The sequence below is a fragment of the Oreochromis aureus genome, linkage group 14 (genome assembly GCF_013358895.1).
Source record: "Oreochromis aureus strain Israel breed Guangdong linkage group 14, ZZ_aureus, whole genome shotgun sequence".
In the NCBI taxonomy this organism is placed as follows: Eukaryota; Metazoa; Chordata; class Actinopteri; order Cichliformes; family Cichlidae; genus Oreochromis; species Oreochromis aureus.
In genome coordinates this window covers 19,275,453-19,302,323 of record NC_052955.1, presented here as the reverse complement: position 1 = coordinate 19,302,323, position 26,871 = coordinate 19,275,453, and the positions used below count along the sequence as shown (strand labels likewise).

The following is a 26,871-nucleotide window of genomic DNA, read 5'->3' as shown; positions in this document are numbered from 1 at the left end:
GAGGGAAAAAGTGGTTATCACGAACTTGAGGACATTACCTACATATAAATAATTATAAATTTGTTGGTTTTTTTTTTTAACAATGTCAGAAGGAGAGAGGCACTGAGGCACCGTCTTCTTCCGCCCCGACGCTCCTGCTGTGCCTTCTCCTTCTGACAGGAAGTGCCTACAGAGCAAGTATGAATGATGCCTGAGTGGACGTACACAACTCACAAGTTCCTGGCTCTCTCGGCTCCTCTGCACAGGGTTTCCCTAAGAAGGTGGGCCTAGCAGGGTCACCGGGGGACGGGGCTGTGCCTCACTGCCCTGCCCTCGTCTGAGAAACCCTCGTGCAGAGGAGTTCAGAAAGCCAGAAACTTGTGTGTTGAGTATGTCCTGTGAGCCTCCACCATTTACTGGTGGGTGAGCCTGGACTGTCTAGAGACAGACCAGACCAGCTGCACAACACAGACACTTCAAACCTCATCTGAGGACAAAAACTAAAAGAACAACAGAAATAAGAAAGAAAACGTAGCTTAGGACCGTGCAGGGTTACACAGGAGACCGCAGCACTGCAGAGGTGAGGACCGGCAGCTGTCTGAAAGAGACAAAACAATACACACAAACACACACAACAACAGAGGAGAAACAAACAGAGAGAGGGGAAAAAGTGGTTATCACGAACTTGAGGACATTACCTACATATAAATAATTATAAATTTGTTGGGTTGTTTTCTTTAACAATGTCAGAAGGAGCGAGGCACTGAGGCACCGTCTTCCGCCCCCCGACGCTCCTGCTGTGCCTTCTCCTTCTGACAGGAAGTGCCTACAGAGCAAGTATGAATGATGCCTGAGTGGACGTACACAACTCACAAGTTCCTGGCTCTCTCGGCTCCTCTGCACAGGGTTTCCCTAAGAAGGTGGGCCTAGCAGGGTCACCGGGGGACGGGGGGCTGTGCCTCACTGCCCTGCCCTCGTCGGAGAAACCCTCATGCAGAGGAGTTGAGAAAGCCAGAAACTTGTGTGTTGAGTATGTCCTTGTGAGCCTCCACCATTTACTGGTGGGTGCAGCCTGGACTGTCTAGAGACAGACCAGACCAGCTGCACAACACAGACACTTCAAACCTCATCTGAGGACAAAAACTAAAAGAACAACAGAAATAAGAAAGAAAAACGTAGCTTAGGACCGTGCAGGGTTACACAGGAGACGGCAGCACTGCAGAGGTGAGGACCGGCAGCTGTCTGAAAGAGACAAAACAATACACACAAACACACACAACAACAGAGGAGAAACAAACAGAGAGAGGGGAAAAAGTGGTTATCACGAACTTGAGGACATTACCTACATATAAATAATTATAAATTTGTTGGTTGTTTTTTTTTAACAATGTCAGAAGGAGAGAGGCACTGAGGCACCGTCTTCCGCCCGACGCTCCTGCTGTGCCTTCTCCTTCTGACAGGAAGTGCCTACAGAGCAAGTATGAATGATGCCTGAGTGGGACGTACACAACTCACAAGTTCCTGGCTCTCTCGGCTCCTCTGCACAGGGTTTCCCTAAGAAGGTGGGCCTAGCAGGGTCACGGGGGACGGGGCTGTGCCTCACTGCCCTGCCCTCGTCTGAGAAACCCTCGTGCAGAGGAGTTCAGAAAGCCAGAAACTTGTGTGTTGAGTATGTCCTGTGAGCCTCCACCATTTACTGGTGGGTGCAGCCTGGACTGTGTAGAGACAGACCAGACCAGCTGCACAACACAGACACTTCAAACCTCATCTGAGGACAAAAACTAAAAGAACAAAAGAAATAAGAAAGAAAACATAGCTTAGGACCGTGCAGGGTTACACAGGAGACCGCAGCACTGCAGAGGTGAGGACCGGCAGCTGTCTGAAAGAGACAAAACAATACACACAAACACACACAACAACAGAGGAGAAACAAACAGAGAGAGGGGAAAAAGTGGTTATCACGAACTTGAGGACATTACCTACATATAAATAATTATAAATTTGTTGGGTTGTTTTTTTTAACAATGTCAGAAGGAGAGAGGCACTGAGGCACCGTCTTCCGCCCCGACGCTCCTGCTGTGCCTTCTCCTTCTGACAGGAAGTGCCTACAGAGCAAGTATGAATGATGCCTGAGTGGACGTACACAACTCACAAGTTCCTGGCTCTCTCGGCTCCTCTGCACAGGGTTTCCCTAAGAAGGTGGGCCTAGCAGGGTCACCGGGGGACGGGGGGCTGTGCCTCACTGCCCTGCCCTCGTCGGAGAAACCCTCATGCAGAGGAGTTGAGAAAGCCAGAAACTTGTGTGTTGAGTATGTCCTTGTGAGCCTCCACCATTTACTGGTGGGTGCAGCCTGGACTGTCTAGAGACAGACCAGACCAGCTGCACAACACAGACACTTCAAACCTCATCTGAGGACAAAAACTAAAGAACAACAGAAATAAGAAAGAAAACGTAGCTTAGGACCGTGCAGGGTTACACAGGAGACGGCAGCACTGCAGAGGTGAGGACCGGCAGCTGTCTGAAAGAGACAAAACAATACACACAAACACACACAACAACAGAGGAGAAACAAACAGAGAGAGGGAAAAAGTGGTTATCACGAACTTGAGGACATTACCTACATATAAATAATTATAAATTTGTTGGTTGTTTTTTTTTTAACAATGTCAGAAGAGAGAGGCACTGAGGCACCGTCTTCCGCCCCCGACGCTCCTGCTGTGCCTTCTCCTTCTGACAGGAAGTGCCTACAGAGCAAGTATGAATGATGCCTGAGTGGACGTACACAACTCACAAGTTCCTGGCTCTCTCGGCTCCTCTGCACAGGGTTTCCCTAAGAAGGTGGGCCTAGCAGGGTCACCGGGGGACGGGGGGCTGTGCCTCACTGCCCTGCCCTCGTCTGAGAAACCCTCGTGCAGAGGAGTTCAGAAAAGCCAGAAACTTGTGTGTTGAGTATGTCCTGTGAGCCTCCACCATTTACTGGTGGGTGCAGCCTGGACTGTGTAGAGACAGACCAGACCAGCTGCACAACACAGACACTTCAAACCTCATCTGAGGACAAAAACTACAAGAACAACAGAAATAAGAAAGAAAACGTAGCTTAGGACCGTGCAGGGTTACACAGGAGACCGCAGCACTGCAGAGGTGAGGACCGGCAGCTGTCTGAAAGAGACAAAACAATACACACAAACACACACAACAACAGAGGAGAAACAAACAGAGAGAGGGAAAAAGTGGTTATCACGAACTTGAGGACATTACCTACATATAAATAATTATAAATTTGTTGGGTTGTTTTTTTTAACAATGTCAGAAGGAGAGAGGCACTGAGGCACCGTCTTCCGCCCGACGACGCTCCTGCTGTGCCTTCTCCTTCTGACAGGAAGTGCCTACAGAGCAAGTATGAATGATGCCTGAGTGGACGTACACAACTCACAAGTTCCTGGCTCTCTCGGCTCCTCTGCACAGGGTTTCCCTAAGAAGGTGGGCCTAGCAGGGTCACCGGGGACGGGGCTGTGCCTCACTGCCCTGCCCTCGTCGGAGAAACCCTCGTGCAGAGGACCTCAGAAAGCCAGAAACTTGTGTGTTGAGTATGTCCTTGTGAGCCTCCACCATTTACTGGTGGGTGCAGCCTGGAGTGTCTAGAGACAGACCAGACCAGCTGCACAACACAGACACTTCAAACCTCATCTGAGGACAAAAACTAAAAGAACAACAGAAATAAGAAAGAAAACGTAGCTTAGGACCGTGCAGGGTTACACAGGAGACGGCAGCACTGCAGAGGTGAGGACCGGCAGCTGTCTGAAAGAGACAAAACAATACACACAAACACACACAACAACAGAGGAGAAACAAACAGAGAGAGGGGAAAAGTGGTTATCACGAACTTGAGGACATTACCTACATATAAATAATTATAAATTTGTTGGGTTGTTTTTTTAACAATGTCAGAAGGAGAGAGGCACTGAGGCACCGTCTTCCGCCCCGACGCTCCTGCTGTGCCTTCTCCTTCTGACAGGAAGTGCCTACAGAGCAAGTATGAATGATGCCTGAGTGGGCGTACACAACTCACAAGTTCCTGGCTCTCTCGGCTCCTCTGCACAGGGTTTCCCTAAGAAGGTGGGCCTAGCAGGGTCACCGGGGGACGGGGGGCTGTGCCTCACTGCCCTGCCCTCGTCTGAGAAACCCTCGTGCAGAGGAGTTCAGAAAGCCAGAAACTTGTGTGTTGAGTATGTCCTTGTGAGCCTCCACCATTTACTGGTGGGTGCAGCCTGGACTGTGTAGAGACAGACCAGACCAGCTGCACAACACAGACACTTCAAACCTCATCTGAGGACAAAAACTAAAAGAACAACAGAAATAAGAAAGAAAACGTAGCTTAGGACCGTGCAGGGTTACACAGGAGACCGCAGCACTGCAGAGGTGAGGACCGGCAGCTGTCTGAAAGAGACAAAACAATACACACAAACACACACAACAACAGAGGAGAAACAAACAGAGAGAGGGGAAAAAGTGGTTATCACGAACTTGAGGACATTACCTACATATAAATAATTATAAATTTGTTGGGTTGTTTTTTTTAACAATGTCAGAAGGAGAGAGGCACTGAGGCACCGTCTTCCGCCCCCCGACGCTCCTGCTGTGCCTTCTCCTTCTGACAGGAAGTGCCTACAGAGCAAGTATGAATGATGCCTGAGTGGACGTACACAACTCACAAGTTCCTGGCTCTCTCGGCTCCTCTGCACAGGGTTTCCCTAAGAAGGTGGGCCTAGCAGGGTCACCGGGGACGGGGCTGTGCCTCACTGCCCTGCCCTCGTCGGAGAAACCCTCATGCAGAGGAGTTGAGAAAGCCAGAAACTTGTGTGTTGAGTATGTCCTGTGAGCCTCCACCATTTACTGGTGGGTGCAGCCTGGACTGTCTAGAGACAGACCAGACCAGCTGCACAACACAGACACTTCAAACCTCATCTGAGGACAAAACTACAAGAACAACAGAAATAAGAAAGAAAACGTAGCTTAGGACCGTGCAGGGTTACACAGGAGACCGCAGCACTGTAGAGGTGAGGACCGGCAGCTGTCTGAAAGAGACAAAACAATACACACAAACACACACAACAACAGAGGAGAAACAAACAGAGAGAGGGGAAAAGTGGTTATCACGAACTTGAGGACATTACCTACATATAAATAATTATAAATTTGTTGGTTGTTTTTTTAACAATGTCAGAAGGAGAGAGGCACTGAGGCACCGTCTTCCGCCCCCCGACGCTCCTGCTGTGCCTTCTCCTTCTGACAGGAAGTGCCTACAGAGCAAGTATGACTGATGCCTGAGTGGACGTACACAACTCACAAGTTCCTGGCTCTCTCGGCTCCTCTGCACAGGGTTTCCCTAAGAAGGTGGGCCTAGCAGGGTCACCGGGGACGGGGCTGTGCCTCACTGCCCTGCCCTCGTCTGAGAAACCCTCGTGCAGAGGACCTCAGAAAGCCAGAAACTTGTGTGTTGAGTATGTCCTTGTGAGCCTCCACCATTTACTGGTGGGTGCAGCCTGGAGTGTCTAGAGACAGACCAGACCAGCTGCACAACACAGACACTTCAAACCTCATCTGAGGACAAAACTAAAAGAACAACAGAAATAAGAAAGAAAACGTAGCTTAGGACCGTGCAGGGTTACACAGGAGACGGCAGCACTGCAGAGGTGAGGACCGGCAGCTGTCTGAAAGAGACAAAACAATACACACAAACACACACAACAACAGAGGAGAAACAAACAGAGAGAGGGGAAAAGTGGTTATCACGAACTTGAGGACATTACCTACATATAAATAATTATAAATTTGTTGGGTTGTTTTTTTTTAACAATGTCAGAAGGAGAGAGGCACTGAGGCACCGTCTTCCGCCCCGACGCTCCTGCTGTGCCTTCTCCTTCTGACAGGAAGTGCCTACAGAGCAAGTATGAATGATGCCTGAGTGGACGTACACAACTCACAAGTTCCTGGCTCTCGGCTCCTCTGCACAGGGTTTCCCTAAGAAGGTGGGCCTAGCAGGGTCACCGGGGACGGGGGCTGTGCCTCACTGCCCTGCCCTCGTCGGAGAAACCCTCATGCAGAGGAGTTGAGAAAGCCAGAAACTTGTGTGTTGAGTATGTCCTGTGAGCCTCCACCATTTACTGGTGGGTGCAGCCTGGACTGTCTAGAGACAGACCAGACCAGCTGCACAACACAGACACTTCAAACCTCATCTGAGGACAAAAACTACAAGAACAACAGAAACAAGAAAGAAAACGTAGCTTAGGACCGTGCAGGGTTACACAGGAGACCGCAGCACTGCAGAGGTGAGGACCGGCAGCTGTCTGAAAGAGACAAAACAATACACACAAACACACACAACAACAGAGGAGAAACAAACAGAGAGAGGGGAAAAAGTGGTTATACACGAACTTGAGGACATTACCTACATATAAATAATTATAAATTTGTTGGTTGTTTTTTTTTTAACAATGTCAGAAGGAGAGAGGCACTGAGGCACCGTCTTCCGCCCCGACGCCTCCTGCTGTGCCTTCTCCTTCTGACAGGAAGTGCCTACAGAGCAAGTATGAATGATGCCTGAGTGGACGTACACAACTCACAAGTTCCTGGCTCTCTCGGCTCCTCTGCACAGGGTTTCCCTAAGAAGGTGGGCCTAGCAGGGTCACCGGGGACGGGGGCTGTGCCTCACTGCCCTGCCCTCGTCTGAGAAACCCTCGTGCAGAGGAGTTCAGAAAGCCAGAAACTTGTGTGTTGAGTATGTCCTTGTGAGCCTCCACCATTTACTGGTGGGTGCAGCCTGGACTGTGTAGAGACAGACCAGACCAGCTGCACAACACAGACACTTCAAACCTCATCTGAGGACAAAAACTACAAGAACAACAGAAATAAGAAAGAAAACGTAGCTTAGGACCGTGCAGGGTTACACAGGAGACCGCAGCACTGCAGAGGTGAGGACCGGCAGCTGTCTGAAAGAGACAAAACAATACACACAAACACACACAACAACAGAGGAGAAACAAACAGAGAGAGGGGAAAAAGTGGTTATCACGAACTTGAGGACATTACCTACATATAAATAATTATAAATTTGTTGGGTTGTTTTTTTTAACAATGTCAGAAGGAGAGAGGCACTGAGGCACCGTCTTCCGCCCCCCGACGCTCCTGCTGTGCCTTCTCCTTCTGACAGGAAGTGCCTACAGAGCAAGTATGAATGATGCCTGAGTGGACGTACACAACTCACAAGTTCCTGGCTCTCTCGGCTCCTCTGCACAGGGTTTCCCTAAGAAGGTGGGCCTAGCAGGGTCACCGGGGGACGGGGGGCTGTGCCTCACTGCCCTGCCCTCGTCGGAGAAACCCTCATGCAGAGGAGTTGAGAAAGCCAGAAACTTGTGTGTTGAGTATGTCCTTGTGAGCCTCCACCATTTACTGGTGGGTGCAGCCTGGACTGTCTAGAGACAGACCAGACCAGCTGCACAACACAGACACTTCAAACCTCATCTGAGGACAAAAACTACAAGAACAACAGAAATAAGAAAGAAAACGTAGCTTAGGACCGTGCAGGGTTACACAGGAGACCGCAGCACTGCAGAGGTGAGGACCGGCAGCTGTCTGAAAGAGACAAAACAATACACACAAACACACACAACAACAGAGGAGAAACAAACAGAGAGAGGGGAAAAGTGGTTATCACGAACTTGAGGACATTACCTACATATAAATAATTATAAATTTGTTGGTTGTTTTTTTAACAATGTCAGAAGGAGAGAGGCACTGAGGCACCGTCTTCCCCCGACGCGCTCCTGCTGTGCCTTCTCCTTCTGACAGGAAGTGCCTACAGAGCAAGTATGACTGATGCCTGAGTGGACGTACACAACTCACAAGTTCCTGGCTCTCTCGGCTCCTCTGCACAGGGTTTCCCTAAGAAGGTGGGCCTAGCAGGGTCACCGGGGACGGGGCTGTGCCTCACTGCCCTGCCCTCGCCGGAGAAACCCTCGTGCAGAGGACCTCAGAAAGCCAGAAACTTGTGTGTTGAGTATGTCCTGTGAGCCTCCACCATTTACTGGTGGGTGCAGCCTGGACTGTGTAGAGACAGACCAGACCAGCTGCACAACACAGACACTTCAAACCTCATCTGAGGACAAAAACTACAAGAACAACAGAAATAAGAAAGAAAACGTAGCTTAGGACCGTGCAGGGTTACACAGGAGACCGCAGCACTGCAGAGGTGAGGACCGGCAGCTGTCTGAAAGAGACAAAACAATACACACAAACACACACAACAACAGAGGAGAAACAAACAGAGAGAGGGAAAAAGTGGTTATCACGAACTTGAGGACATTACCTACATATAAATAATTATAAATTTGTTGGGTTGTTTTTTTTAACAATGTCAGAAGGAGAGAGGCACTGAGGCACCGTCTTCCGCCCCGACGCTCCTGCTGTGCCTTCTCCTTCTGACAGGAAGTGCCTACAGAGCAAGTATGAATGATGCCTGAGTGGACGTACACAACTCACAAGTTCCTGGCTCTCTCGGCTCCTCTGCACAGGGTTTCCCTAAGAAGGTGGGCCTAGCAGGGTCACCGGGGACGGGGCTGTGCCTCACTGCCCTGCCCTCGTCGGAGAAACCCTCATGCAGAGGAGTTGAGAAAGCCAGAAACTTGTGTGTTGAGTATGTCCTGTGAGCCTCCACCATTTACTGGTGGGTGCAGCCTGGACTGTCTAGAGACAGACCAGACCAGCTGCACAACACAGACACTTCAAACCTCATCTGAGGACAAAACTACAAGAACAACAGAAATAAGAAAGAAAACGTAGCTTAGGACCGTGCAGGGTTACACAGGAGACCGCAGCACTGCAGAGGTGAGGACCGGCAGCTGTCTGAAAGAGACAAAACAATACACACAAACACACACAACAACAGAGGAGAAACAAACAGAGAGGGGAAAAGTGGTTATCACGAACTTGAGGACATTACCTACATATAAATAATTATAAATTTGTTGGTTGTTTTTTTTAACAATGTCAGAAGGAGAGAGGCACTGAGGCACCGTCTTCCGCCCCCCGACGCTCCTGCTGTGCCTTCTCCTTCTGACAGGAAGTGCCTACAGAGCAAGTATGAATGATGCCTGAGTGGACGTACACAACTCACAAGTTCCTGGCTCTCTCGGCTCCTCTGCACAGGGTTTCCCTAAGAAGGTGGGCCTAGCAGGGTCACCGGGGACGAGGGGCTGTGCCTCACTGCCCTGCCCTCGTCGGAGAAACCCTCGTGCAGAGGACCTCAGAAAGCCAGAAACTTTGTGTGTTGAGTATGTCTTGTGAGCCTCCACCATTTACTGGTGGGTGCAGCCTGGAGTGTCTAGAGACAGACCAGACCAGCTGCACAACACAGACACTTCAAACCTCATCTGAGGACAAAAACTAAAAGAACAACAGAAATAAGAAAGAAAACGTAGCTTAGGACCGTGCAGGGTTACACAGGAGACCGCAGCACTGCAGAGGTGAGGACCGGCAGCTGTCTGAAAGAGACAAAACAATACACACAAACACACACAACAACAGAGGAGAAACAAACAGAGAGAGGGGGAAAAGTGGTTATCACGAACTTGAGGACATTACCTACATATAAATAATTATAAATTTGTTGGTTGTTTTTTTTTTTAACAATGTCAGAAGGAGAGAGGCACTGAGGCACCGTCTTCCGCCCCCCGACGCTCCTGCTGTGCCTTCTCCTTCTGACAGGAAGTGCCTACAGAGCAAGTATGAATGATGCCTGAGTGGACGTACACAACTCAGAGGTGAGCCTTTGTGAGTCATTTTTCTGTTAGTAAACAACCGAAAAATAGAAAAAAGAAGGAAAACTTATCTTAGAAATCTGTAGGTTTGTTTCCTCTGAGACATGCTGGAATCTGTAAACAGTTACTCTCAAAAGGATCTAGGTATTTCAAAATACTTCACTGGGAAACATTTCAATTCTGCAAACATAAACTGATTAACGAAGCTGCGATTACCCAACTGAAAGTCATCGCTTTTCACCCCTATTTATGGATTTAGAGATCAAAAGATCAAAGGATCAATTTTTTTGTAAGATTCTAAATATATGTGACGTTAACATCCCGTAAGCCAGAGGTTCCCAAAGTGTGGGGCCCGCCCCCTAGGCTTTGGAGTTGACGTCACGCCGCAGTGCATTGTGGGATCGCGGCGCCATGACAGAAGGCCACAAATCAAAACAAACACACTGTGTTGGAAGCAGGACTGTCAGAACTATGCTTAAAATCAGCGCAAAAGACAAAGGGCTGTATCGTGACCGATTGCGCCCAGATGCCAAGAGACAGTACAAAATAGCGTGCATCGGTAATGTGGACCCATATGAAACAAGGCAGTGGAGCGGAAACCCAGACAGCCTACCGCCGTTGTCCTATCCCGATATTTTCGGGTACCTTGTCTGTGGAGTCAGCGCATACACGGCGAATCATTTTCGGAATTATAAATTCCTGGAGGCGCACATCTAATTCACAAAAGGTTGGGTACAAGATTTGGCCGTTTTTAAGCCTCCACATTGTGAGTACGTTGACCATATGACCAAGATACAGCCAGAGGTTGCACATAACATTGACTTCTCCTCAGCAGCTGCCCCAAAATTTGCTCTAGATGAACGATTCACGATTGATGCCAGCTGTGTGTTGCCATGTAAATAATTTGCATTTCATGTGCACCTGCACATGTACTTGCTAAGCATGTAAGATAAAATTAGTGCATACACATAAGGTAAATGTACACCAGTATTCCAGGTGCGTGATTCAACTGAAAGTTATGTGCAGATTAGCGTACAATGAGCGCAATTTTGTATGTTTTTGGGGCTGGGGTTACCTCCGATGGGTGCTCTTTTTCGCTTTTGTTGCACTTGCCTTGCTGCTGGTCTGAGTCTGACCGCTGCAATCCAAGCCTGACGTCTTCGTTTAATAATATCAGATACATGAGATCCCTCCCGTTGCCTCCAGGAGGGGAAACGATGAAAAGAGAGCCCATTTTCCAGCTTCTTGCCTTCCCCATTGTGTGATCTAACGTTGCAACCGACAACACAGTACGTACGAACCATAGCTGTCCTTCCGTGTGCTTCGTTTGGCCTACTGTCATGGCGGGAGGGGGCGTTGCCCTCCTCCCGTGACATCACGCTCCAAAGCCCTGTGGGTGGTGTCTGGGTCCGGACTCGGACCCCGGTCCACCTGTTAGTGACCCCTGCGTTAACCTGAGCGACGTACTTCGTCACAGCAGGCTTCATGGGGAAAACAAACAAACAAACAACGAATTTAACTAGTTGTATCAGTCCTTTTGGTGCTGTCGATGAGAACAGAGTTACTAGGTATAACCCGGAAATTAACTCTTACAAGCCGTCAACATGTTGTGTTAGATAGGTTTTTGCAACTTGCACCGTACCGTTGTCTCTGAAAAAAGTTTAAAAAGTTAAAAAAAAAACTGATTCTATTTTATTTTATTTTTCAATCGGGCTAACTTTAAACTTTAGACTACGGGAGAATACCGGCCCTATTGTGTAATATCTATACTTTACCGCCAGGTGTCACTGGTGGACTATGCGTTCCCACATCTAGTAAACTCTACTGTAAATGCTGGTCCATTCTTCCTTGGTCGTGACTAGACTGCCGATGAGTAGCTGACATTTCAGAGCTCCCCGTGAGATGCATGATGTAGGCTACATCCTATAGTAGCCTGAAAACAAATCTGATTTAGCAGCGGTTGCTCTGAAGCTGCTCATACATCATTTTACTTTTAATATCTTTTGAAAATTTTAAAAGATGGGTCCTAGACTAAACGTTTAAGAGAGTGAAATCAAATTGTGGCACCGTGATCAAGTTGAAAAATTGCGCAATAAAAAAAAAATACAGAGAAATTTGTGTTGGGCCTTCAAAATAAAAGCATTGCACTGATTCAGTGAGCCATTTTACTCTGATGTGTAAGCGGTGTTTTAATTTGGACGTCACCGCCAGAAGTGGCGTATCAGATTCCGACCACTGTGGCGTCACTCTAGTGAGAAGGTTCCGTGCACTTCACGCTTTTACGTGTGTGAACCGACTGTGTGTGAAGTGCGCGCGCGTCTGCGTGTGTGAGAGAGAGAGAGTGTGTGTGTGTGTAAACACATCTCTGTAGGCTCATGTAGCGAGGGCTGGGAGCTGACTGCAGCAGAGACTTCCAGGCTGAAATTGGGCTCGGTGACCGCTCAGATGAGGAGATGGCAGCCGAATCGACCCGGAGATTCACCAAGAACCTGCTGAAACCGGGGAGCGCGGCGGAGATACGGCAGACGGCGTGCAACGCAGTCAGACACTGCGCAGTGACGGTGAGTACACCCTTGTGGATTGTAAGAAGAAAAAAAATTAAATATGTGTATAAAACCACCTGTCGGGCTTTACCTCTCCGTGACGAGACCCCCAAACCCTTACATCGGAACCTGAACGCGATGCGGTCTCATCTGTAGCCCGGCAGTCTTGGTCAGACACGCCGCACCACTACACCGCAGCTGTAGCAGACCTGGCATTGACATTCATGTTGCATCTTTCTTTGCAGTGGGTGAGCACATGCAGCCCAGAGCAGCAGTGCCGTTCAGCTTCTGTCTGTCGATCCTGCAGTGGGGACAATTCAATGCGTTTAAACGGTTACATCTCGGATAGGTGCAGGATTTGCCGCAATTTAACTCCAGGGCTCATTGGGTGATAATCTGGCTATAAAGTCGTAGAGTCTGTAGTGCTCCCCTGGGGGGGTGTTGGAGTTTATTTCCAGTGAGGCTGGGTAGGTGAATGAAATGCAAGAAATAGAGCCTTGGTGGTCGCATAGTGGGATGCGGCATGGCACAGGCAGCGGTTTACATCTGCCCAGCGGTGCATAGACACAGAGGAAGATGGAGGAGCAGAAAAAAGAGGGATGGTGGGGGATAAGGAGGCTGAACTGACTGTTGGGTTTGATTTACGTCTAATTTATACTATCAGTTTTTCCTTTTTAACATCGTAAAACTAAAAAGATGATCCAGTGGGTGTGTCACGCCATAATAATGAAAGGCTGCGATTGACAGATAACAGCGGGAGGAGGGGTAATCCAGGGTAGTGGTGGGTTGCGCACAGGCAAAACAGCAGAAATGGGTTTGTGTGTTTGCAAATGTCCCTTTGATCAATTTGGACAAATCCTCTACCTTAGGTACGCGCGTAAATGCGTGCCCGTTCTGTGGGGATTAGCATAAAGAAAGGTCACTCCACTCGAGTCTTTTTGCAGCTACTCCACATCCTCTTCAGTCTGGTGTTAGTGTGTCAGTGGGACACTGGCAGAGCACAGCATAGGAGGGTGAAAATTGATTGGAATAAAGAGGGAAAATGTAATATTGCACGGCCCATGACAGGATTAAAAATGTGGCAGACTCACCATGAATGAAACCTGCCTTTTTCTCTGCACTTTTCTTTCTTTTTTTTACTGAAAAATACATTTGCTTTTGTGTGATGTTGTTTTTCAGCAAAGAGACCTGCCTGGTGTCTGCTATCTCCCCACTATCACCCTCATATGTATTATTAAAGATGAAAATCAGTCAGACTCAGCATTTTTCTATTCACAGATCTAGAATAATAATAATAATGATAATGGATTGGATTTTATATAGCGCTTTTTCAAGGCACCCAAAGCGCTTTACAATGCCACTATTCATTCACTCTCACATTCACACACTATATAGCATATAGCAGCTTTTTAAAGATCCAGTGGTTACAGAGTGCACACAGCCTCTGTAGGCCTTTCTCACATTTTGTCTTGGTGAGACTCTTGAACAAAACGTTAACGGCTGTTTTGCTTGCTATGTCACAGAAAAATGTCTAGTGAAAAGGTTTAGACGTGGAGCATGTTGATGCTCAGGTTAATTTGCGTATGCATTAAAGCAAAACCTACTGACACCATGTTAAACAAAGACTATTTTCGATTTAATTGACTATTTTTATGTATGCAAATGCTTTGGCTGCAGATTCGAGTTGTACAGCATGAATGCTTTATGGGATTTAGTAGAGTCAAGTCATGCTGGATTGGGAAGAAAATATGAATAAAATTAGGCTTATTATGCTCATATTTAATGCATTCTAATGGTTACTTTGACTTGTGTTAATGTAGCACATCTTTCTAAAAAACCTTTTAAAAATAAAGCAGTTAACAGGTTAAGTAATTAGATCGCAGTAGTGCAACATTTTGATCTTAAAGTTATATTCCTGCAACACCGCTCACTAATACGTCTAGACATATTAATGCGGATATCACCTGTGAATGGTGTAAGCTGCTGCTGTTCTCACATATGAGAAGTTTACCAGAACACCCAACTGCAGTGTTCATGAAAAACAGTGTGAGTTGTTAGTTACCTGAAGTGAGAAGCGAAATGGAAACTGTGAGTAATATTGTGATCATCAGCATGTGGAAAAAAATTACAGCTCTTTTTTTTACTTTGTCACCTTCTTGTGTAACTGACTGATTCATCACGATTCTTTCCTGCGTTATGAAAAATAAATGTTCATGATGACGAAAAACATGCAAAATAACTTCAAGAAGATCTGTGTATAGAAACGGGGTTCAGAAATATGAAGAAAAGAAGAAAAAGAGCATGAATGTGCATAATACAGATATTTTAGATACAGTTTTTTAGTTGGCGCGTAAATATTCATGGGCGTTATGTGCGTGGTTGTTTTTGTGGGTGTTTTAATGCACGTCCCTCGATGGTGAAAGAAACCAGGTCAGCAGAATCAGACCCTCCGGCATAACATTTAATGAAGCGTAAACCTCTTCCTCACTGCTCTTGCTGACCCGGTCTCGCTTTTCTTTTCTCGTTCAGCTAGTGTCACCCTCCCTCCCTAACCTGACCTCACATCACCCCCTTCACTGTTTCTTCCATATTTGACTTGTTTCCAGGACTGTTTTCCTGTTTGTTTCTGATTGACCTACTGCTCTAGATCAGTTTTTGAAGTGTGTGTGCGTGCATTTTTAGGTGTGTCGCGTACACGGTTACTGGTAAATCCCCTTGGTGAACGCTGCATTTTGTTCTGAAGAACTGCTCTGTGAAAGCAATCACTGCTCACTCACTGCTCTATGATTACTTGAGTGTTTCTCAGAGTGGTTTGCCCACCCATTTGTACATGCAGGGAAAATGGAAAGGTTGATAGATACAAGAAGGAAGAATGTAATAGTGGTTACAATTTGTTTAAAAAAAAAACAAAACAGAAACCATGGGATCTTTGGCTACATATTTCCTGGGCTCAGTCTGCCAGTGAACTGCTGTACACCAAATGAAACATTAAGAAAAAAATAGTATAGCCAACATATGTTTAATATATAAGATAATGAAGCTGATTTTGTCCTGAAAACCTTTTAACAAAATAAAAATAAAAATCTACAGCTGCTGATTTTTGGTAGCTAACTGAGAGTGTTTATGATGCCTCTAAGTAAAAGTGAGCAGCATGGTAGTGTAGACACAAGTGTCATTCTTGTTGTGACTCTGGCTGCTTGCTGGGATGAACCACATGTCATACCATGCCTCCAGGATGCCAGCCACACTAACCACACAGCCAGAGATTGGTGCCAACATGCCCACCCTGGCATCTCACTGCAGCTACAGTGTTTGCTCAGTAGGAAAAGGTTCCTTATCCACAGTCACCTTTACTTTTTCGGACATATGTATGCTCACAAGATTAATGGTGTTCGGTATTTGGTGTAATATCACCAGGTTCCTGTCCTTGCCTGCTCTTGGCACTCTTGATAGCCTTATGGTACCACTAGCTTCAGGCGTGGTCACAAATTGGCTATTTTTGGTGCTCAGTTTGAATCTCTGGGCAGTTTCGGAGAATTTTCCACGTTGTTACTAACCAGCATCTGTTTGTGCAGTCATAGTCATAGGATATCATAAGCTACCTAATGTGTATGATCATTACAACAACAAGGTTTCCAGATGTACTGAAGCTTTTTAAATACAGAAGACTATCTAATCTTGCAATGCTCATACATGTTATTTTATGAATAAAGCAGACCACCATTTCCTTTCTATTTACTATTTCAAGCAATCTCTTAAAGACTAAACATTTGTTCTATTTGATCGGATTCGTCTTCTTCTTCTTTTTCTTCTTTTTGCAACTTCTTTAGGGGGTCGCACCACTGGATCATCTGCCTCCATCGTACCCTTACACCGTCCAGCTCCATATTCTGTACCCTTTGCCCAGTATATCCACTATCCCTCCTCTGCACATGTCCAAACCATCTCAGCTTTGCATCTCTCTAACACTCTCTCCAAGCCTCTCGACCTGAGCTGTCGCTCTGATAAAATCATTTCTAATCTGATTGGACATGGCTGGCAACCGCTAATCAGTTTTATTATTAATTAATCATCTCTTTGTTTTTCATGCGGTTATTTTTTTAATAACAGAATTGTTCAAGCTCGAGATCACATCTTAATAGGACTTGGCTTGTTTTAAATGGCTTAATGGTCCAAAACACAAAAATTTTAAATTACTAGGATTTACAAGGAATTAGAATATAATTCATAACAAAACCAAAGCCAAGTCAAAACAATCTGTTGCTACTCTTGACAAAAAAAGGAATCGATGGATGGATGGATGGGTTATTGTTAATTTCATAGAAGTAGATAATTACGTAGGTTGTATTGTCACCACTATGCAGGCACTACGGACTGTCTTGGAGTTACCTAAAGATCTGAAAAAAACAGTCATTTAAATGAGATCCAAATATTTTTTAGGCATTCAAACTGCTTTTTTACCGCTTCTATTAAATGCCTGAAACAAATCCCTCGTCAGATTCGGGACATAGTCTCAGGCCTTGGGTAAAATTCACATGCTTTTTCTTCCTGTAGTTTTGTGACCCTGAAGTTTTTATTATTTTTAAATCTTAGGAACATTGTCCATATTTCTTCGACCTCCCATTTATGTCTTTCTTTATTCCCTCTTTCTTCAGTTATCAAACTCCTCTCACTGTAAATTAGTTTTTGTATTAATCTCTATAGACATTATCCTTTTTTATCTACCTTCTGTGCTAGGCTCATGTTCTGCATGTGTGTTCCTGTTTTATCTCGGGCTAAAACATGTCAGACAACGTGGCGCGTTCATTTGTTTGTGAGGCGGCATTCAGAGAAGATGTTTCCCAGTGACATGTTGCGAGCGTATATCGTGGTTGGGGGGACATGCTGTCAGTTTGCCTCCATTTTTTTCTTCATGACACATCATGCCAACCGCCTGCAGTGCATTGTGTGTGAGTCGCGACCTGCCTGTTTATTAGCATACATGTGTTGCAGCTATCAGTGTGGTACTTGTGGGTGTTCTGAGCAACCAACCTGCCATTTAGACTATATAAAAGTCATGCATGCACATATATATATAGTAAAGGTGTTTATATCTGACGCAGGCGTGGTTTTTAATCTTGACCACAGTATGGCACGCTGCTTGTTGCCCGTGTTGCGCTTAATAATTTCTGGCAGTTTGCAGCTCTAGCTTATAAATTTGACTCATGTCTCATGTCAAAGTCAAATGTCACAGAGGAAAGGAACTGGTTACAAAACAAGCAATTACCCTCCCATCTCCATACTTTTTGTTACAGAGAAAAGTCAATTAGCAAGGAATTCTAACAGGAAGTGCTCCTTATCACTCGCACAGCTCAACTTTTTTCTTCTCTCTAGCATATCTTGCTTCATCTCATCTATCACTCTCTTCTTCCCACGCCCTCTCGTCTACATCTACAAGCTGCCACATTTATTAATTTATGTTGCTGCTCGCTACACTCAGGACCAATTCTTTTAATTGTTTCTATAACCGCCTCCTCTGAGCACCCACTCTGTTTTTTTTCTTACCTTTTTTTTTTCTTATTTTGGAAAAGTTTGAAGATGCACTACGTGTAAAATGTGCAGGAGATCTATCACGTCTCTTATTACAGCTGGACAGGGAAAGGTATTACAAGGACACGGGTGGAATTAAGCCCATAATTGGCTCAGAAATCGTCAGTCATTTTAGAGAGCCAGACCGTGACGAGAAGAGAAAATGAGGGAGGATGGGTAGGAAGAGGAAGAGAACAGGATCTCTGCCATCCCTCCCAAACGAGTTTGCACTCAGACTCTAAACTTTCCTGTCTCATAAACACTCCATCCATGAGTTTGCATGTAGATGTGTTTAATATTACGTTTAGCACTTTTAAGTTGCAGTGTTTTCTCATTTTATGGTGTCTTAGTATTGGCATAGTTTGTATTCTTTGAGTTGTATTAGGCTCTTTGAGTTGTTTGAATGCAGAAGTGGAGCACCCCCCACCCACCCCCACCCACCCCACCCCACTGGACATTAATGCAACTGTTAGAGTTTGTGAGGAAAGTTCTGCACACTTGACAGCAGAAGCTAGAAGTGCTGCGCTGCTGCCTTTATTCCCACTGACTCTGACATAAAGCTGCTTTACAAATCAGCAGAGATAACATTTCCTTGCCTGCCAATAGTCATTCTCTTACATAAGTTGGGGTTTTGGAAATCATGCTGCAGTTTTTGCGTGTATATATAAAAAAAAAAGGCAGCATGAGAAAAGAGACTCTTCCAACAAGAACAATCAAGAGGGGAGCTTTTGGCTCTCGACTTTGTAATGGAACCATTAAAGCAAGACTTTACATAATGATTATCTGGATTTATGGTTGAGGTCGGACCAACAGCCTTTATGAATTAGAATATTAAACATGGTCAAAAAAAAGCAGAGAAGCGGGTCAGTTAAATCAATGATGAAATTTCGCGAAGCAAATGCCACATTTTTAATGAGCGCAAGGCCGTTACCTGGAAACTGTTAGGTAAACAAGATACATCTGGGTGAATGACCGTGTTTGCAAAATGATCTCCTAAGGCAAACCCCAATTACACCGAAATTAACATTAATAGATGGCAGTGTATAACATTAATCATGCTTAGGAAACACACACCATGGAAATAAATCTGAAGTAATAACAGTGCTGCTGGAGTGGAGCGTATTAAGACTTTTTATTTATTCAGTCATTTTAAAAGGGCACTCTATACATGTTAAAACATATGCTGCTTTGAATATTTTCATGTGACATGAAATAAAACTGTCTGTAATTACTATGATTTTTTTGTTTGAAAATATTAACTGCTCAGACTTCTCACGCTTTACTAATATAAAGGCACATGACAGAATATAAAGACATTTCATACTCTGTAGTGATCATGGCAACTGATGGTACGAAAGATGGGTGTCACTTCCGTGATGTCATCCATCCGTTTCTGAACTGTTTTGAAATCCTAATTGTGTTATCCCCATCATCAGCATGGTGTTTTGAAAGAGGATGTGAAGAAACAGGATCTGAAGAGCCATTAGCCAATGAACATAGTCCAAATAATCTTGATTTCTGGATTTCCCACAATGTCCAAAATTTGCCCATAAACACATCAGCAAAGTTTTTACAGAGGTAAAGCCTGAGGGTCGTTTAAGTTCTGTTGAGGTTTTGCAGATATGTGTCCGCTAACTATGCGATGTTAACTTGTTGCCGATTTTCATCATGGCAATAATGTAGGGTCAAGTGAATAAGGTCCCAGCCACACAGGTTTAGAAACAACCATTTGCCTAGTAGTTAGCAAGTGTTTGCAGACCAACATGAATAATTAGAGGCGACTAATCTGCTAGCAACCAAAGCAATAACTAGGAGGTTTCTGTTGCAGCACCTTCTTTGCACTCAATTTCACCCAGGGTGAAGAAGTCACTTGGGTGAGTGATGAAATGTTCTTCCGTGGAAGAAGTCACTTGGGTGAGTGATGAAACGTTTCTCCCACTGAAAACACTACGTCCAGATGAACAGAATAAACCTTTTGGGATCTACTTACCTGGATGATTGAGCATGCATCAAGACATTTCAATGCTAATACTTTTTTTTTTACTTGAACCACAGTCTGAGTCTCGTAGGATGCAACATTCACCACCTTGGCAGTTGTAACCTCAACCTTCACTGTTTTGTCTTTAGTTTTTTAAAATCATAATCTTTAAAGGAGATACTTTAAAGATGTGCCCTTTCTGGATTCCATCGTGGACATCGTGTTTTAGTTAGCTACACAATTCAATGTAAACTTGTCTCCATGTAGGTGTGTCAGATTGAAGATATTAAGCTCATGCCTATTAACTTTGAATGACTTTGAACAGCATAGGCTTTGGTGGTAAGAGAAAAATTATTTTGCATGTGCACTTGTTTTGTTTGCAAGGTTAGACCAGGTTTTAGTTAATCGACAAGGCTGATCTCAGTCTCAGTTTGCACGCATAGCATAGCAAGTGTCAGAGGTTGTGAAAGTGTCAGAGTGTCTGGCAATGTGAAACAGGATGTTCTGCATGTTCGTTTCACTGACACTCTGCGTTTTGTGCCTCTGCACACTTCATACTGTAGCATTTCTCTGTTATTTCTATCTCATGCTAAGAAATCTATACCTGTGTGTTCACATAGGTTTATATTATTTTACAGTTTTTACATATATTTGATCTTTTCAACCTGTGTAGCATCCCTCCCTCCTTTACTACTTAGCTCATTTATTTGTAAATCTTTCCTCTCTATCTTTTTTTTTTTTGCTCTTGCTTTTCCTATAAACTTAAATTCCCTAATTGTCTAAAATTCCTGACGCCCTCACTCCTTTCCCCAAGTCTCCATGGATTACTTTGCCCTTTGGTTGAAAATTGTTATGTTGAGTCAGAGGTAAATGCAGATTGTTGCCCTCTTTGATCCTCCTTGCCGACACGTCTTTCTGTTTAAGATAACGTTTTGTCACTTGTCCCTAAATGCTTGCTCAAAGTGAATAGTTGGGTTTCTCTCTAGTTCTTGAAGATGTCAGGACGTAATGTGTAAATATTTTCATGTTTACAAATAATGATATTTGAAAAAGCATTTTCGCCTCAAACTTTACTTAGTAAATTTGCAGCAGTCACAGTCTTAAAGACTGACTTTGACTTTTGAGGTATTCTAGACTTCTTGAAGCCCCTCCCACAGCTTTTTTCTGATTAGTTTGATGGGCACTTCCTACATACCAAATAATCAGAAGCTCAGTTTTGGAGCTGTGATTTGGGTTGTTGTCCTGCTTTAGGAGGAAAGTGGTTTCAATCAAACAGCTTCCACAGGGTATGGCTTCGCTTTGCAAAATGCAGCGAAAGTTTTGCTTGTTCAAGATTCCTTTCATCCTGTACAAAAATGACCCTCTTTACCACCATCCTTAAAAGACTGCTTCAGGCACTCATTCAGCATCGTTTCCAAACCTCACAAAAGTTTGTCTTTTTGATCCAGAAACCTCAAATTTAAATTTCTCTGCATATATGTATTTTTCAGTCTCATTTGTCCATTGACTGTATTTTGTTACCAGCCCTAATCTTTTTCTTCCATTGACTAGTCTCAGATTTGGCTTTTTCGTCTCTTCTTAGAAGGCCATTTTCCTTCTGTTGCTTCTTAACTGTTGATATTGAGGCTGCTGTTTTGGCGGGATACCATTCAATGAGGTTCCCAGGTGAGGACCTGTACGGCTTCTGTTTCTCAAACTAGACTATAATGTATTTGGCTCAGTTTTCCACAGACAACTCACCCTTTTTTTTACCCACTTTGACGCTATAAAGGCCGATGCTACACATACTTAGCTGATTTGTTTACCTTTTTTAATCAGCAAAATTGTAACAGGAAATGTGATTAACTTGCATTAGCTAAAGTACTGCACCACTGGATGATAAAAAATTCTAATTAATGATTACAAATGTACTTTTCTTTCAACAACCTGGGAAGTTGACTGTAAACTTTCAAAAGTAGTGTATATGCTGGATGTATAAGGGATTAGAGGGGATGAATAGCTCTTTGACATTTGTTATGACTGAGAGATGGCTATGGCTGACGACTCAGTCTCGTTTGCCAAATGACAGTAGGAACGTGCACTGCCAGGCCATGGTGTGTGTCAGCTCTGATATTCTCAATGACTCATTCAGCAAGGACAGAGGAATGAAAGCAAAGAGAAAATATCTGAGCCTGTCACTGCTGACGCTGACTTCTACTGAATTCACCCACTGTTTGAACTGCATGATGCGCTGCACATTGATCTCAGTAGTGTTAGCGTTTGCTGGCTGTGAGCACAGGAAATTCTTTTTCTTTTTTTATGTCATACGCGTAGCCTTGTAGTTTCAGACTGTCAGTTGTTGAATTGTATTAGAAGAAAAAAATGTCTGTTTAGTCTAGGTAGGAAAAGTGGGCAGAGAGAAAGTATGTGCCTGCCTGTATGTCAGTGTTTGTGAGAGGTCACATGAGAGGAGGAGTGACAGAGAGCGAGAGAGGTCCCCGGGGCTCCGTGCATTGTGCCAGTGTGCGTTTACAATAGGCTCTTTGGAAAGGCTTCACAGCCAGTGAACTGCTCTATTTAGACTTAGCCGACCAGGCTTTGCCTCACTGGAGCTCGACTTTTATCCTCTCTTTTTCTAAAGCTCTTGGTTTAGCCTCACCATCCTGCCGCGTACCTCAGTAAGACACTCAGCTCCTGTCTGTCCAGTGTCTGGTCACAGTCCTTACGGTGGGGGTTGTGTGGTGTTGATGGTGTTGGGGGTCCACTTCACATACTGCTCTAAGAATAGTTCAGTGACTCTCTGTGAGTGAATTGCAGTGTTGTCTCTCTCCTTCATGTTGCATTCCAGAGTAGGAGGCCTGAATATGCAACTTCTGCTACCCTTCGACTCCCATGTTCTGCTGCCTTCGCCCTCTTGTATCTGCATACTTACTTGCACTCTGAGGCGCTGATATGAGATCTGGACTTTTTCTCGTTAACTCTTTTCAATGATTGAAGGGGGTAAGATGGAGACACCCCAGGAGTGATGTAATTAAGCAGCAAATTGGCAGCATGGAATAATATTTTAACTGCCACCAGCTGGAGAGGACATCTTTAAAATCTATAAACTAACAAACACACATGTTTTTTAAGATGTTTGAATCCTTCAGGAGTTTTTTCTTCCTATTTACTCTGGTTGTGCCCAGCAGTAATCCCGCCTTACTGTTTACACCATTTGACAGCAAAATAGATACCAACATAAATTCACACATACACACGAACTGACTTAAATTGAGTTTTTAATGCCAGTTTATAATGGATTATAAGCAGCATTAAGCTGCATTTAATCAAATTAGGAATCTGTTATAAAGCTACTTTTTTTTGGTGAGTAAACGGACAATCATTTAAAAAAAGTCCAACAAAGTTTTATCTTTAAAATAAATTGCTTCACACTTTGGAAAGTAGCAGGAATTTTGCACTCCCATGAACCAGTTAAATTAGCACAAAGACTGTAAACAGGGTGGCTTATAGTTTCCAAAGCTGACTGGAGTTTACAGAATACACTATTGAGATATTCATCTACTGGGTTGGAATTTTTTTTTTTTAATTGTTGGGATTTTTGTTGGGAGTTTTTAAAAAGGTTGAAAAGGTTTACTGTCTCGTTACCATTGTTATCTTTGTCACTACGTTTTGGTTCTTGTTAAGGTTACATTACGTCATGTCAGTATTTCTGCTTTTTAAACTGAAATATATTTGTGAGCTGGCCGTACCGTAATCGAAGTGAAAGAAAATAATAAATAGCTTATTATGGTATAGTGTGGTTTGTCAGATGACGTCACATTGTTCAAGAGTGTTCCATCATGTTGGACATGATACTACCACTGGTTGCTAGGGGAAAACCTGACTGGTTGGCAGCGGTTCCTGGAAGTTGCTGACTCTTGCTGAGTGAAATCGGATGCAAAGAAGGTACTGCACCAAAAACCTCCCAGGGTTGTAGAATCTGGACTCCTAGGTCTGTATGTTTTGGACTTCAGCAGTCATTTTCCCAGCAACTGCCATCAACCTGCAGCAACCACTTGCAACCACTCAGGGACTGGTGGCTATCAGACATCTGCTGGAAGAGCCCTATTCACTCGATGCTTCATTATCACCATGATTTTCACATGTCCGAAATAACCAACAAGTTAATGTCACGTGGTTAGAGGTAACGTAACTGCAAAATCTCAGTAGTCAGTCCTTTGTTTTGGGGTTTTTTTTGGTTTTGGTGATTGCTGATATTAGCTTTTCGTTTTCTGTTTTGGATTTACTGGCTTACTGTGCATTTGCACTCCCTAATAGTTTGTGCCTTAACTCTGTATCTTTCTCTGTGCATACAAGACACGTCAATTTTATGTGGCTTAAATGTCAGCCAAAGAGCCAAAGAGGGAATCTGCAAAAGAAATAGGAAAAGAAAAGCTTGGGGCCGAGTGAGAGACAGAGGAGGTATTTTGAGTTTTTAAGAGACGGGGGAAGAGGGAAAGGGGAAAAGGTAAGGGAGGATAGCACATTTAAAAGTGCATGAGGAAAAGTCTTAAGAACAGCTGCGTCCTTATTCTAAACTGGGACCTCGGGGAAAGGGAGCAGAGCTGAGTGGGCATCTGGTAGACTGTTAGCGCTGGTTTAGAGGTTATACAGAGGTTACATGTAGGCTTTGTGTAGGTGTCATATGCAGGCGTTCTTACTGAATGATTTATTGCAATTCAGGCAATCACATGGGCTTTTCTAGAACAGTGAAGATTTAGACTGGGGGTTGATATGAGGTGTGATTTTTCACTGATTAGCCTAGAATGAAGCTGATATTATTTTTCTGTCTATGTCCCCAGTAGCTTATTATCACACTATCCATTGTGCTGGTATGTGTCTCTGGCATGGCTGCGTGAAAGTAAATATTAGCTTGGGCCCGATTTAGGATGAATATGGCAAGTTCAGAGTAAGGACACATTTTTCAAGCTACGGTACCAGAGTTACAGGAAACAAATCATTAGGGATAATGGCTCAAGGAATAGTTACGGTTTCCTAGTGTCAGTGGGCCAGGCTGCAATGGGAGTAGAGTTCGGATTTGGGGGTACTTCAGGGTTTGACTTGGCTAGCCTCAAGAAATCATTAAAGTGTCTCATTGGTTGGAGATTCCCTCACCTGGACAGGAAATAGGAGAGGCCAAACAGCTGTGTAAATGGTCCTGATAGGATCACAGAGGAACAAAGGGTACATAGCAGTCCGGAGTGAGGACAACTACGACTACTGTAGCAGAGTGGAATTCATTATGTTGCTGTAGCACTCTCTCCAGTAATATCAAGTTTTGATGAACAGATTAATATTGGCAAACCCTCCCCACTCAGCAGCGAAGGGTCGTCTCTGCTCGTGATTAATGTTCTCTCTGCTGGATGGAGAAGCACAATTTAAAAGGGCTGGTCTTTTTCTTTTTTTTTTTAACTCACATTACCTTAAGCCTCGCTTGCTGTATGAGCTTCTGCTATCTACATTTATAAACACGAACTAACAAAGCAGAATTGAAACATACTGTAAAGGATTTGGGAGGAGGGGGGAGGAACAAAGTATAAAAAGCCTTCCCGCTTCGCCCAGATCAATGTGCGTTATCACAAATATTTATTGCTGAGCGCATAGGAAGCTGGTGACCTCAGCTGTTCACGCTTGACTGCTGTGGCCAGACAAGACAGGGAAAGGGGGAAGGGAGGGGAGGAAGGAGAGAACAGCGGGGAGACGTAGAGAGAGATGCCACGTGGGAGACTGAATTAATGAGACACAAGCTGTGTGACAGTATAGCTGTGTGTCTGTCTGCCGCTCTGCCTGCATGGCTGCTTAATTATATGTCTCTTATTCGTCTTATGATGCATGTTTCCAAATGTGGGAATGAGCGCATGCATGTGAGGACGAAGCAGGGTGGAGGACAGGTGTATGCTGTTTTTACCTTTTTTAGTGTCCTTACCATTAGCTCCAATAAGCGCCAGCTAAAAGAACGGATTTACAGAGTAGATAAGGAGACAATAAGATGCTAAAAGTATCGCAAGTGGAAGCTTTAAGGGAGAATTATTTCGCAGGGCTAACACAAGTGTCGATACTAACATGAAGAACTAATTACAAGAAGAGGAATATCAGCATCTGGTGGCTTAACAACTTGACGGTAGTTTTTTTTGTGAGTGACATCTTGTTATAGTTCATATGACTCTATAAATAATGCAATAAACAGAAAGTATATTTTAAAAGTTCAATCTTTGCAGGCAGCTTTAAGCTTTCCCTTTCACTTAATAATGTTATACATAATTACACCCCTGATGAGTTCTTATCTCTAATTTCACACTGTCAGGTTCTATTTCTTTTATTATTCACTGTTGTAAAGATGATGGCCTGTTCAAATGCCGCACCTATATATGCAGATGTCTGCATGTATACTATGCAAAGGGTTGAAGCGTTCTTCCCAGGGTATGATGATTGGCTACTAAGAAAATAGTTGTCATTTTTAACAATGCAGCTCATTTTCTGGCCGCTGCTCCTCACTAGCTGTCTCTCTTTCATATTCTCCGTCTCATCTGCTCTTTTGTCCCCTCCCCCAAACATCCCTCCTGCCTCAGGAGTTTAGTTCTCAGTTTAAGACATTTTAATAGCTTCCTTTTCTAAACAAACCAGCTGCCAGAGGACCAGTATCTCTGACACAGAGCGCCTCCTGGAGGTCATTTCTTATAGACTAGGGCAACCAACCGCAGCACGTGGGTGTGGGGACTGGCATTTCCTCATCAGCCACACAGGCTGCTGTATTGAGTCATCAGCACTAGATGGCATTGGCAGTGTGTTGTAGCTCTGAAGTCAGTGCTTCCTGTAACCTCACCCAGCTCAGTGCAGAGCCAGACAGAATTTGTGAAAGAGTCCGCAGTATCTTCCTCTTTGATCAATAATTCTGCACAGGCACATTCACAAATGAGAGCTGTGATGCAGTTTTGCAGTTTTGCAGTAGGGCAGTCCGTTTCATCACAT

The 26,871-nt window shown here is 44.5% G+C and overlaps 1 protein-coding gene across 1 annotated transcript in view; it reads left to right on the top strand.

The window, feature by feature from the left end:
- Window positions 1-11,291: 11,291 nt before the first annotated feature.
- Window positions 11,292-26,871, top strand: part of dock10 (dedicator of cytokinesis 10) — a 66,598-nt gene continuing 51,018 nt past the window's right edge. The window contains exons 1-2 of the mRNA XM_031732860.2: window positions 11,292-11,363; window positions 12,104-12,356. Of these exons, the coding sequence (XP_031588720.1) occupies window positions 12,249-12,356 (108 nt within the window). The 5' untranslated portion in view covers window positions 11,292-11,363; window positions 12,104-12,248. The remainder of the gene's footprint in view (window positions 11,364-12,103; window positions 12,357-26,871) is intronic.